At 38.7% G+C, this 13,805-nt stretch overlaps 1 protein-coding gene across 5 annotated transcripts in view; it reads right to left on the bottom strand.

Moving 5' to 3' along the window:
- Positions 1 to 12,131: 12,131 nt before the first annotated feature.
- Positions 12,132 to 13,805, bottom strand: part of dnah9 (dynein, axonemal, heavy chain 9) — a 189,931-nt gene continuing 188,257 nt past the window's right edge. For all 5 annotated transcript variants that reach the window (XM_015031765.1, XM_015031766.1, XM_015031767.1 and 2 more), the window contains one exon: positions 12,132 to 13,735. In XM_015031765.1, the coding sequence (XP_014887251.1) occupies positions 13,508 to 13,735 (228 nt within the window). In that variant the 3' untranslated portion in view covers positions 12,132 to 13,507. The remainder of the gene's footprint in view (positions 13,736 to 13,805) is intronic.

The following is a 13,805-nucleotide window of genomic DNA, read 5'->3' as shown; positions in this document are numbered from 1 at the left end:
TCTTTCACCATGTACCTTCAATTTTATCATCATAAACATATTCAGTCACTAGAACAACACTGACAGCCTAGATATATATATATATAAAAAAAATCAATAAAGTCTAAATTTATAGAAATCTGTTAAAAGCGATATTTCTTAATTTTAAACTACTTATTATCTGAATTTATTTACAGTTGTATTAACAAAATACAACCTCATGTAGATGTTAAGTTGAGATTGTTCAATTGAATAATAATGGTATGTAATATAATTAAAATTAGTTATTTGGTTTGCAAATGTGAAAAATTGGCCACAAGAAGAGCGGATAGAAGTAAAACGGCGTCTGTAGGAGTTAAGGTGAGGTGCTATTAAAATTTAAAACGTTCCTGTAGTAGATAACCTTCATACTATTTTCATTTTTCATAAATCTTTATTAACTCAAGGCTAGTTGGAAAGGGGTCAAGGCCATTGTGGACTTGTACGAAATTAAAAGACTAGAACCAAGGTACCATTTGCATTGGATGGTTAATTATACAGAAACCAATTAAAATTTACTTGGAAAATAGATGTTGGAAGCAATGACCTACTTAAAGGTCGTCTCATTGTAAACATGCATTGAGAACATGCAAACGTTCTCTAGTTGGAGTCGAACACATTTTTCCAGTACATGCAATATCTTGGGATTTTTTGCACCAGTTAACTTTTTTGTCAATTGTCTGACAAAAACACTAAAGCTTGTTTGATGACAGTAGAGTCCACCTGGGTCTCGACTTCTCTGAACCAAGCCAGTACAATTGGCTGCCAGGTCCAGCTAATCTGAATTGATACAAATTGAAGAATTTTTAACTTTAAGATTTGAATCGCTTCGAACGTTTTTTTGTTTGTTTTACAAAAATCAGCTAAACACGTAACTGCCTTTTGCAGACATGTTTTTAGAATCTGGAAATTCTAAATTCCATGTTATGGTGCGTTCACACGTTATGCGCGTCAAAAAAACACCGAGGCTTCAACTTTGACACGTGCACTTTGAATGCAGACGCTTGACATTTTGCTTTACACCTCATGTTTCGCGCGTCTAGTTTACATTCAAAGTCTATGTGGAGGTGCATCGAGGGAGCGTCAGACGCACCAGCTCTAGCCACCATTTTCCGTTGGGCACTCAAAACGCTGCAAACGGTTCAAATTACTCCATGCTAGATGCTCAAAACGCGCCTCCACATACTTTGAATGTAAACCAGACGTACCCGATGCTCAAAATGCGTTTGGTGTGAACGCACCTTTAGGGAAAATGAAGGCCCCTTGAAAATTGTGTTAGTAGAGCTGTTTAGCAAAGATAAATTTATGACTGACACACAAAGTACCATTGTGAGTATTGACAGTTAATTTCTAACTAACGTCTCCTTAATTAAAAGCAGAGGAAACATCCCATATGGGTATTTTAGCAAATCTGGCAGCTGTCTGTTCTTTGTCATTACATCCCATCTGTGTCATGTTTTGAAAGTAAAAAATGTTGAGATCTAACCTAAATAGTACAAAACCACAAAGTTCAAGTAATTTTGTACTAAGTAAAGATCAAGCCAAATGTAAAATTTTACAAAAATATTTATTAACTCTTGAAAACCATACTTTAGATATACAATCCATCCATCTATTGTCTATATTAGGTTTGCTGGTGTCTATTTCCAGCAGCCATTAAGCAGATGGCAGGTTAAACCCTGAAGAGGTTGGTAGACCATCAAGAACAATTTCTGAAAACTCACAATGCAAAAAAGCCGACAACAAAACTCACAAACTGGGGCCCCAAAAGGTTTCCTCAAGGAATCAAGTTTACAAGCCTGGAGTAGGAGCCTGAGCTGATACTTTAATTAAAACAGGAAATAAATTCTTGCCATTTTTCTATTGAGATCCTTATTCTCTCTTCGGAACTGCCAAAAGAAGATATATATATATATATATATATTTTAAGAGTTTAGGTATAACAATGATTACAAAATGCAGAGTAAATCTGTCTCTGCAATCCACCTCTCTCATTGCCCTCTTTCCTGTCAAACTACTTTCAAATAAAGGCCACTAGAGCCAACAAAACCTTTAAAAATAAAAAATTCAAAGATAGTTTATTAAAAAAGGTCAGCAACATGGGTGAAATGCAAGACATCAGAAATGCAAATTAAACATTAGAACACCAAAGGTCAGATGCTCTCCCCTGTGGATACCGCTGATTGTACAATTTGAGGAACAAATGACAAAGGTTTCATAAAGGACTGTTTACACAGTGGATTTTCATCATTTCACTCCTGATGTCTTCATCTGCAGAATCTCTTCTCGTCTATTTAACTGCTCTCTCCAAGCCATCCACAGGATTTAATTTCTTTTAATGATATTTTACGTTCTAAAAGCTGAACTCTGCCTGCGATTCTGCAAAGTTCAGGAGTAAGTTGGTAGTCATTTTTGACCATTTGTGAGGTCAGACACTGATGTTGGACAAGAAGGTCTCCACTCTAATTCATTCCAATTGGATCAAGATCTGGACTCTCTGCTGGCCAGTCAAGTTCTTCCACAGCAAACTTCACCATCCTCGCCTCTATGAGCCTTGCTTTGTGCACTAGAGTACAGAAATGTGGAAGGAGCCGTCCAGTAGCATTTCCCAGATAGTTGAGCGAATGAAATTTTACAAAATGTCTGGCTATGATGGGCAATTAAAAGATCTTTTCACTTGAAGTAGGAGGGGAAAACGCAACTCGCTAAAAACAGCCTCAAGTTAGAATCAACTCTGCACAAAATTTAACACTTCACACAATGCAATTGAGGAAAGTGCCACTGTCTCAGCAACTACTAAGGTTCAGGCAGCAAGAATAGGTTCCCACTACTAAGTCTGCAGAAAGTTTCAGTGCCTCAGCATCTGGTGACTCTGGTTTGTGAATTGATTTAATTCAATTCAGTTCATTTATAAAGCACCAATTCACAACAAATGTCGTCTTGAGACACTTTACAAAAAACAAAGTAATTTCAGTTTAATCATAAATACATTCAAATCGATTCCAGTCATCAAACAGTGCAATAAGCTCAATTAGTTATTCAGAGTAGTTTCAAAGTTTCTCTCCAAGGAAACCCAGCAGATTGCGTTGAGTCATTGACTTGCAGCATTCACTCCACCTGGAGTTTATGTCGTCTACCACTTTGTGGTTGAGTTGCTGTCATTCTGAATCACTTCCATTTGGTCATAATACCTCAAATGGCTCACTGTGGAGCATTTAGAGACGAGCAGATTTAATGACTGGACCATTAGCGATGGCAGGGTTGATCTTGTTACACACCTGTGGCCACGGAACAGAGTTTAACACCTAATGCAATAATTTTGTAAGGTTTCTACAAGTTTGTCCACAGGTAAAACAAACAACTCCAGATCGTCACTTCACAGAACCTTAGCTTTAAGAAAACATCCCTGCAGGCTGGCAGAGAAGGCTGCATTGTGCTGCCCCGTCTTTGTGCCTTTGCTGGGAGTGAAAACCTCTCTCTGTTCTCTAAGCTGCAGCAACTCCTAACACAAGAGTTTCTGTACTTCTGGAACTGCTTCTGCTAAAGGTTGGTATCGTTTATGGTCCAGGCTGCCAGCTGTAAAGAGAGAAGCAGTTGGAGGGTCATGAACCTGAGGTGAGTCGTGAACCGTTCGCTCACATGCCAACTCGCTCTTTCAGCAGGATGCCAGGCACCCGCTGCCCTGAGCTGTGACTCAGTTTGACATCTGAATTAAAAAAACGGAGGATTTTAATGCAGGTCAGTGCAGTTTGGAGCCTTTTTTACATTCATAGAAATCCATGGGTTTGAATCTGCATGACAAACAAAGACGGCTTCAATCCCCTCCGCCCCCGCCGTATCCAAACATACCAAGGAATGGAAAAGAAACCACAGTAATAAGTTTGGCTTTTCAATTTACACTGATGTTTGAGCCCATCAGCATTTAAATGAAAATATGCGACTGCAATCAAACTGAATAATATGAATGAGAGCAGCTTAAAGTGTCAGAGGATAGATGTGATACTCCAAGTCGGATTGAAGACATTGACCAGGAAAATAATGAGTTGTTTCTCAAACGACTTAAAATGCACAAACATTACTTTATTACCTGTCGGCGCTGCGTTTTCTAGCAAACATGAACCGAGGCTGGGAAGCCTTAATTTGGGATGTTTTGTTGCTGTGGCCAGACGGAGCCGTCAGTGAGAACACTCAGATCGTCATGTCTGAATGTTAAACTGACGTTTTCATTTCAGACTTCAGCAGCGGCGCACAAAGAGCGTAGTCCAGACATTTTGTTTAAAAGACAAAAGACTCGGCTTATTCTTCAGTTCTTAATAGAAAGTAGAGCCAAACATGGAGCAGATATTTATATGTTTCTCTTTTGTTCTCCTTCTGTTAAATGTACTCTGTTGTGGGTTTCTTACTTTATAGGTCAGGACACGACATTGGTTCTATGTCTACCCACATGTCCAATGTGTTGGACAGAGGAACACTGGGGAACTGCATTTTATTTAAATCTCTCGATCCATGAAGTTCAACTTCTTGGCAGTCACCTCGTTTGCCTCTTGTCTGCTTCAGCCTCAACCTCTGTCCAGCTCACTGGAACCAGCGGAGTGATCAGAACGCCATGTGGCAGGAACACACCGTTTCTCTACCGGTGGTCAACGGAAAACATGAACACATTATGTTCAGTAGTGTTTTGGTCTTATTTATGGCAGGAAAAAAAAAACAGAACTTGTGAACTGGACTGCGGCGCAATTCTCTCAGCTGTATTTACTTTAACCATAAAATTGTACAAACTGGAATTATGAGGAAACAATTTATTTAATGGAAACAAATTCATGTTTTTGATAAAAAGTGTTTTTTTTTTTTGGCTGCATGAAAATAGATTTATTTCAGAAAGCTGCAATTGAGACACTTTTTCCCCACACAAGTCACATGCTCAACAACCGGAAGTTACTACTGGATAAAACAACAAAGATGATGATGACAGGAAGTAGAACAAGGATGATGTTTTTGTTTTTGTTTTTACATTTTTTGTTTTCAGACAATGCAGCTCGCTCCTCAAGAAGACTCAGTATTGCATGGTTCAGAAAAATGTGTCATTTGAACGTGTTGAATCTACAGCCGACAATAATTTTCCCAAAACGTCGCACATGTTCACTCATGAGCATCATGGGCTTGTCGCACCAACCCCTGAACAAGACGCCGACGTCTTCTCTGATGGCTGACAAATGATGAGCGCCACCAGAATTATGAATCTCTCTCATGTAACAGTTTACATCGGTCGCTGCCATGAGTGTTAAGAGCTCATCGCATGAATTATTCACGTGTGATTTTAATTTAATTTCTCATTTAAAGAGCATTTGAAACGCATCATTTACAAGCTGTAAGGCGAGAAGAGCCAGTTCTAACCCCACAGATTCCTGACTGAGTTGGGATCTGGAAGATTTGGAGGATAAATCAACACCTCAAACTCATTGTGCTCTTCAAACTACTTCCAAATCATTTTTGTATTGCAGTAGACTACTTTGTCATGCTGTTTCAATGAAAGGGTGCTGAGGGATGGTATCTTTCACTTTGTTTCTCTGGTCCAACAAACAAGTGTCAAATTGTGCAAAAATATTTCTAATTATCTAATTATTTGAATCAGGATCATTGTTGTTCTTCTACAATATTTATTGGCAGCTTACAATGTATCACCGCCATCAACTGGACTGAGGTGTAATCCACAAAATTTAATTCATTCTAGCTTTCAATTGCCCTTAATAATAGTAATAGAAATAATAGAAAAAAGAAAAAAATCAGTAAAAAAAAAAAATTGAATACAAAAAAAAAATAAATTATTTCCTCATCTAACTTTGTGTCCTTTAAATACTTTATAAGTGCTTTTGTGATAGAGTGTGATTCTGGCTTCACAGTTGTTTACATAAATATAAGTATGAATAAACATAAATATAAATAAAAACATGAACAATGTGGAATGTTTGTCTACTTCTATTTGGAAAAGCCACCTGTTGAGTTTTTAAATGATTCTCTTTCATATGTAAAGAGAATCATTTACAGAGGGAAGCAGCTCCTTTGAGTGATCATTTAAATATAAAAAAATAAATTAATGGAAGAACATTGTGTTTTCTAGCCTCGTTACACACATTGTAAAAGTTTTAAATTTCCTTCTTTTTTTTAAATGATGAACTCCCTCTTTGGATGCACAAGACAAAACGTAGAACTAAGTCAAAGATTTGAACTAAGAACCAGATTAGAGATACTAAACAACATAATGAGTAAAATAATAAAATATTAATGAAACAGTCCAGTCAACAAATTAACAAAAGATTTGGGATTTCTAACAGGTGAGGAGGGGAAATCCTCACCTGCTGGGCAGATTTTTGTGCACAATTCTTTAAAATTATCATCCACAAACTCAAATAACAATGTTCTCCTATCGTAACAGGAGCCATTAAATTCCTTCTGTTGTAATGAGTGGTGAGCAGATATCTCAAGGAAAAGTGGGGGTGAGGGGAAAGAGAGAGAGAGAATTTTAATTACATGGCTTCAAATAAGGATCTTAAAGATTAAATTTCTAAACATGAAATAAATGAGTGCAACTTGAGTGTGAACAGAGATAATTATTGCCACTGTGAGTGCAGTGAGCTTCTAAAAAGCAGACAGAAGCTGCTATTTCTACGGCTGGCTGCTCAGAGTGCGCCCTGCGCCCAGCGAGCGGGACCTGACCCCAGTTATTTGGGATAATCCCCAGATTGTAGGCAGCTAGCAGACATTTGTTTTATGACAGATGCCAGAGTCAGATAAACATTTAATTAGCAACTCATCAGCTGTGTCAAAGCTAATTACTCCGTCCTCCAGCCAGAGCCAAAACCCGACTCGCTCTTCTCACAGCCGTCCTGGTTGGCGGCTCGAGTCTGCTGGCTGCTGCGGAGACGGGGGGGCGCTGGAGGCAGCGAGGGTGGGGGGGTGATGTAAGGTAAGGTCCGGCCCAAACACTCTGACACTGTGTACAGTCTGAGCGAGCTGAGGAGTACGAGTCGGGCACAATTACAGGCTGAGACACCACCGTGCAATTTGTCAGCACATCTGTTGTGAAAATTAATGCTAGCAGCACTTTGGTTGTCACGGCAGCAGAGCTCTCTCCGTCAGGAGCGTGATGGGGATCTTAGGGGTGGGTAGTGCAAACATTGTCTGGTTGTCAAGTCGCTACTGGAAGGTGTGGGGCAAAAACAGTAACAAAGGCCTCTGCTGGTACACGGGTAATGGATGACGGGACCAAAAGAAAAAAAATAACTTTTTCAGTGGACGGGGGCTTTGAGAGGTAATGTTGTTCTGCATCACACCAATTTGCACATGTGCTGCTGATGGAAGTTATTATTAACCAGCATTAACCCTCTGGGGTCCCTTCATTTTGTGCTCCATCTGTGTTCCTTGGACACTAAAACGCGCTCTTTCAAGGACTGCCACACAAATATTATGTATGAGCATGGTTCCACAGCATTTTCTATGAATGTCATTTATTCCTTCTACACAAAAATATTCATGAAATTTGAACCCCGTAGATGCCATTTTTAGTGACAAAAGTCTCATGCTTAAGCAAAAAAAAAAAAAAAAGAAAAAAAGAAAAACATAAATCTGATTCCCAACACATAAAGATAAATATTAGAATATCTACACCGAGTGGAAAACTCGGTGTAGATATTCACCGACTTTAAGGAAAACACAGGATTAGAAAACATGAAAAATAGTTTTTAAAAAAGCAATAATTCAACCTTATAGGTCATTTTCTAGGAGTATTTGGAGATCAAAGTAGGATGTTTTCAAATTGTTATTAAATGTAACTAGACATTGTAACGATCAATACAAACTTTTGGAAAGACAAAAAAAACACTTGTAAGCAAATTTTGGATCCAAGACTGACCAATAGGGTTCAAGCTCTACGTTTGGGTAAATAAAAGAATACAGGAAAAAAAAAAAAAACATGTCAAGATTTGTACTTTTTTTAATGTGAATTAATGGTGAAAAACATACAGAGACACAGATTGCTCAGTTTAGTTTAAAGGGATAGGAGATGATTAAAAAATATGCCATCATGCAAAAATCTAGAAAATCTTCCATATTTTGTAGTTTACAGGTGCAGCAAATTCTGCAGAGTTAAATCAACACTATCCCAAGACTATTTGGTCCTTATCAGAATTGGTGTTCATTTAACTCTTTCAGAGTTGTTTCAACAAGAAATTGAGTCATTTTAACACTTGAAAGGGTTAACACTACTCAAACTATTGTCAAAATAACTGTACGAGTTAAATTAATGCCAATTCTAAAAAGGACCAAATAGACTCGTGTTGATTTAACTCTGCAGAATTTGCTGCTTGGAAAATATTTCACTAGAACTAAAACTCAAGAGTCTCAGTATTGAAACAAAGAGTCCTACAACATTGATATGAGACACCAGCGATTTTATTTAGTGATTCCCGCTTCCATCAGGAATGTTTGTGCACATAAACTAGAAAACTGGACTTCTTTTATCTAATGGGATTTTGCTGACGGATAGTGAGGGTGGCTACGGTAACGGGGTGACCAACCAGAGGGCAGCTGTTGGACAGAATGCAAGAGACCAGAATGACGTAATTCCCTGGGAGACGGAACATTTTCTTTGCTCTTGCAGAGTACAGACTTAAGCCTGTAGCTACATAACTACACCGCAGGATAACGAGAGCAGCTCGAACCAAAAGCTTCATCAAAAAGGAAAGTTTTAAGCCTGGTCTTAAAGGCAGAGACAAACATTGAGAGAAGAGTCTTGTAAGGGAAATGCCTCCAGTTACATTCCGACAGCATGAACTACCAGTGAACCAGCAGTTTAAAAGCAGGAGTTTCCTTTAAGGAATCTACACGTCTTTTATCAGAGAATGAGAGTGATTAGACATGGATTTATATGTTTAATTTATATGTATGATTTAACTGTGCAGACAAGCAAATATTGGACAAATATGACGTTTCCAGTCATTTCCCGCGGCGCTGCAGGATTTGGGATAAGCGGAAGATGTTTTATTGGGTTTGTTGAAAACAATTATTTCTTAACACATGACTTTTGCCCATTAAATGCCATAAACTTAAAGGTTGGATCATCTGAAAGTGAGTATGTCACAGCTTTGCATACTTCCAATCGATAATGTCATGACATCCGAGTTAAAGGCACGGTGCTTTCTCAAGTAACGTAAAGGAGAAATCAAAAGAACCAAGCCAGGTCCCGAATCCCTCACCACTCTGGTTCATCCTTTAGTGTCAGCAATTACATATGCAGGTAAATATCATGGGAATGTCCAGTTCTTGTGCCGTTTATTAAGGAAATGGGTTCTATGTCTCAGAAATTCAAAAAATAATCTCCAGAACAAAAGGAGAAGCTCTTTCCAGGCTGTTGACTGAGGTTGGCAGGAGAGCGACAGTGAAAAATCCAAAGCGTTTGTCCAACATGACCGTCGTTACAACCGGAGTGCGAAAGGGGAAAACCAGCTTTTGTAGAAACCTGTTAGTTGACAGCAAGTGAAAAGGGCTGAGAGGGCGAGTGGAGGGGTTCCTGCATCCTGCGCTAATGGCCTGCAGGCTATCCTTCAAATGACCACCGCTGGGATAGTTACTGCTGCAATCGCAAGACACATTTACAGGTCTCCAAGTGAGCTTGAAAATGTCATGTATTTGCTTTATGGTGAATGGCACATATCCAGACAGTAAAGCTGCGTTTGAGTCATCGCCATGGTTATTGTTGCTGCTGAGCCTTGCTAGCACGTTATCACATTTTGTCCAAAGTTAGAACTCTGCTTGCTTCAATATCATACGCACCATGAAATCTCTATACCTTTCGCATTAGCCGTGCCGGACTGACCTGTAACCTAGCAACTGCTTGATATCTTATATCTCGCACAAGCAGGCCATTAAAGAAAGCCACTTTTTCATTCCGAGCATGAACACTTTGGTAGATCTGTCCTCTCCCTCCCCGTTTCACTCCACCAGCATCCACCCGGCAACGCACAAAATGATCCTCCAGCAGAAAACGTGAATCATCACCGTTTGTGAACCTTTGCAGGAAGGGGATTCATGCGGTTAAACTTCTAAACAGCCCATAATTAGTGGCTTTTTGCAGCTCTTACGAATCTGGCCTTTATCTCTCTCGCCAGGATGGAAGCATGTCTGCTGGAGTGGCTGGAGGACCTCCTGGTCAAAATATAGTTACTAATGGTGACGGGAAAAGGGTATTTGCCCCTTCATGGATTTCTTGTTTATTCTGGGGTTTTTAAAAAAGATTTTCTGTAAGTGGGGAGGAGAGAAAAGGGCAAACTGAACCTGGGAGTCAAACCCAGGACACGTGAAAACTACAGCCTCTGCACATGAGGCGCCATGGAGACGCCTAGAGCCCCGATTTCTGCCTTTTTCTTTGTTTAAATGTGTCAGACTAAAAAATCCTACAGGCACATAAATATAATCTGAGTTTAAACAAACTATTGTTTTCAGATAGTGAGCCTATTGGCCCCATGTGAGGAACCAACTTCCTCCAAATCTCAATATAAGTCATGTCGCTAGCTGTTGAACAAAAATCAAGTATTTGCAATAACAGACAATTAGTTTTATTTATATCATTTATAAAAGACTCATTATAAGATTTCTACCAACTTCTAGTCTTTTTAGTAGTAATTTTGTAAATTGTTCATGTTCTTCCAAAATTCGAGGATTTTCAAGCAAGATTAGGGTCAAACCTCAGAGTTTCAGTTGGATTTAAGTCCAGAATTTGACAAGTTTACTTCAAACCCCCCTTTTTTATTTTTAAAATGTATTTATTTTGAACATGATAGCAGTATAAAATGGCAGACATGAACAAAGAATGCAAAAGACACATGTTTGGTTGTTGGCATGAGTGTTGTTTTTTCTGAAATGCCGTCTTCTTGACACTTGTAAAAGGACAAAACCCTTCCAAAAAGTTCAATTTTTAATCTTCAAATGTCAGACAGGACTTTGTGTTCTCTTTGATCAGGAATTATTCTCTTCTTGCAACTCGACAAAGGATGCCACTTCTGCTCGGTGCATAACTATTCACTGGGCGAACTGCAGACCTGCAGTTCTTGCTCTGGGTTGTGAACTCTTGGTTGAGACGTAGAACTGCTCTTAAAAATAATCTCGAAAGGCCAGGAATACCCGAGAAGGTTCAACACTGTTTTTCATAATTTCACTCTTTGTAAACAGCAGCTTTAAATGTGGTGTGTTGCTTTGTTAGAAATGGCTTTTGATTGATTATTTTTCCTCATCTGCTCTTAAATTTCTTCAGATTGGGGCATGATGCGTCTTAAAAAAGACTGTTTCATCTCCTTAAGTTTGTAAGAGTTTCTATTTAAAGTTTTTTGTATTCTACAGATCAGACAGAAATGATGCCTCAACGTGACAAGAAAAACTGAATAGTGAAGCAAAACACGGTGATTAAACAAGGATAATTAAGACCACTTTTCATTCGACACGTTCTCTGTCTATAATATCAAAATATGCTTAGTGACGTGTGAGACAAATCTGTAAGAAGTATTTTTAAAACCACTGTAATCTCGGGGTAATTTGAAAATATCTTACCTGCAATCGTTGCAGGATCTATTTCCACAGTGGCACCTGAAGCCGCTGTTTGGAAGATCCACATAAATTGTGTCACTCTGCATCACTGCTCTCCTCTCCCTCCTCATGTGTCTCTGAGCACATTGTTAAGACTCTCCAGTAACCAGATAAGAGAAGTCGCCAGGGAACCTGGGCTCAGGCACTGGGAGAACAAGAAAGACAGGAAGCAGATAGAGGGGGAGTTTTAAGCCGGGGATGTACTGTAGCATGTGTGCATGTCTCTGCTCTACATGAGGATATATCTTTGAGGCTCCATACTTTCTGCTTTGGAGAGTTTGCTTTATCTTGAACAGGAAGGAGAGAGGACAAAGAGAGGACTGAAAGGAGGAGGAGAGCAAGGAAAAGAGTCGGTCTGAAGACTTAAGAGGAGGAAGGAGCGGGAAGGAGGGAACTGGAAACGGGAGATAGGGGAGGAAAAAAAGCACATTGGTACTAAAATTGGATATAGCATATGAAAATAAAAGCACAATCTGGAATGGCATGATGAAGAATCTTTATTTTCAAACTTTTTGAAAGTGAGAGTAGTAATTGTGAATTACATGTGGGCATATTAAGAGATCAAAAGAGCCGATTATAGAAAATAAATCTTGTGCTTCTCAATGAAAATACATTCCACAAATGGTTTTATGGCATTCCCTAAAAAAATTGGTTCAATAAAATATTAGTTGCCTTTTGTAGACATGTATGCAACTGTTTTTTTTTATTATTATTTTCCCTCTATCAGAATTACTTGCTTTTCCACTTGAGCTACTTTGGGTTAATATCAAAAATGATTTAAAATGGTCTCGGTTTTTTTTTTTTACATCCCAGTTTTCTGGAACTTTAACAGGTTTTATGGAGAAATATCATGTATTTTTATAAAAGCATGATCTTGACTAGAAAGTGTAATTAATATTCAGATTAGTTGCTTGTTTCCAGTCACATGGTATGGATTTTTTGTTTCAGTTCATGTTCTGACACTTGGCTGAAATCTTGTAGCAAGCTGAGCAGAAGGATGTTCTGCAGAATAAAACTAGAAAAAAGGCTGAATATGTGCAGCTTACATTAATAAAACGGTGTGGGGCAGACAGTGAATTACACTAAAGAAGAGAGAGCAGAATCAGAGCTGACAGGATATTCAAAATGGCAGATTTGTTGACTTATCTTCCCATGTTAGAAATCTGCGCAAAACTCATTTATCTTGTTTTATTATTGATCTGTACGCCGTGGGGAAAAAAGAAATCATAAAACAGCACCGTGCTGAAGGTGACCTCTAATTCACAGTTTTTTAAGCACAAAATCTTTAAAGTTAAAGCTTCATTTCCAAGAATACTTTGGTTTGTTAAAATGAAAACTGGATTATCTTCAAAGACGAGTTTCATTCAGGCCTGATTTCCAGTTTTCTTTGAGGTCTGACATGCAGTTTGCAATTAATCTTTTTTTTACTTCTAGATAATTTAATACATGAAAGACAACAAAAACGTGCCTGAGGTTCTTTGATTGACGTGGTTTTAAATTTAACAGAAAACAGAGTAATTAAAAGAATATCACCATTTCTACATATGAAATAATGCCTCAAAGTACGCAATGTCGGTTAGAGTTCATAGACAGACCATGATGAGATTTATACATCATAATGCAGTTAAATCAGAAAAAAAAATATTTCTATTATTCAATGTTTGCCTATCACAGATGTCAATCAACAAAATATTTTCTAGAACTGGTAGTATTGATTCACTAGTGACACTAGTAATAGAAATAGAATAGAAAATCCTGCTATCACTTTAATTCACTTCTCTTTTTACTGCAACCAAATAAAATGATTCAGTTGTTCACCCTGTCGGCTCCCTCAGTGTGGCGTCCCTATAAGCAGCTATGTTTGCAGAAGCAGCGCCACACCAGCTAGCGTCCACTTGGAGGGCTTTTCTTTGGTCCTGAGGTTAAAGGTCCACACATATGTGGGCCCCCTCTGACGGGTTTTATAGACGGGACAGTGGTAGACATTTCTGCTCTCCTGTTTGTCCACTGGAACGGCCCTGATGAAGATGACCGGCATGGCCGGGGTGAGCTCTTTCAGACGCGCATCGACGACCAGGCCAGTCTGAAACAAACAGAGACGGGAGGAGATGTGAGGTGAGGATGCAGGCTTGTTATCACGGCAAACAGAAACG

Source organism: Poecilia latipinna, unplaced genomic scaffold (genome assembly GCF_001443285.1).
Source record: "Poecilia latipinna isolate Pla-1442-1.1 unplaced genomic scaffold, P_latipinna-1.0 Scaffold217, whole genome shotgun sequence".
Lineage (NCBI taxonomy): Eukaryota > Metazoa > Chordata > Actinopteri > Cyprinodontiformes > Poeciliidae > Poecilia > Poecilia latipinna.
The sequence above is the reverse complement of the archived record's forward strand: the minus strand, read 5'-3'. Positions and strand labels throughout refer to the sequence as shown.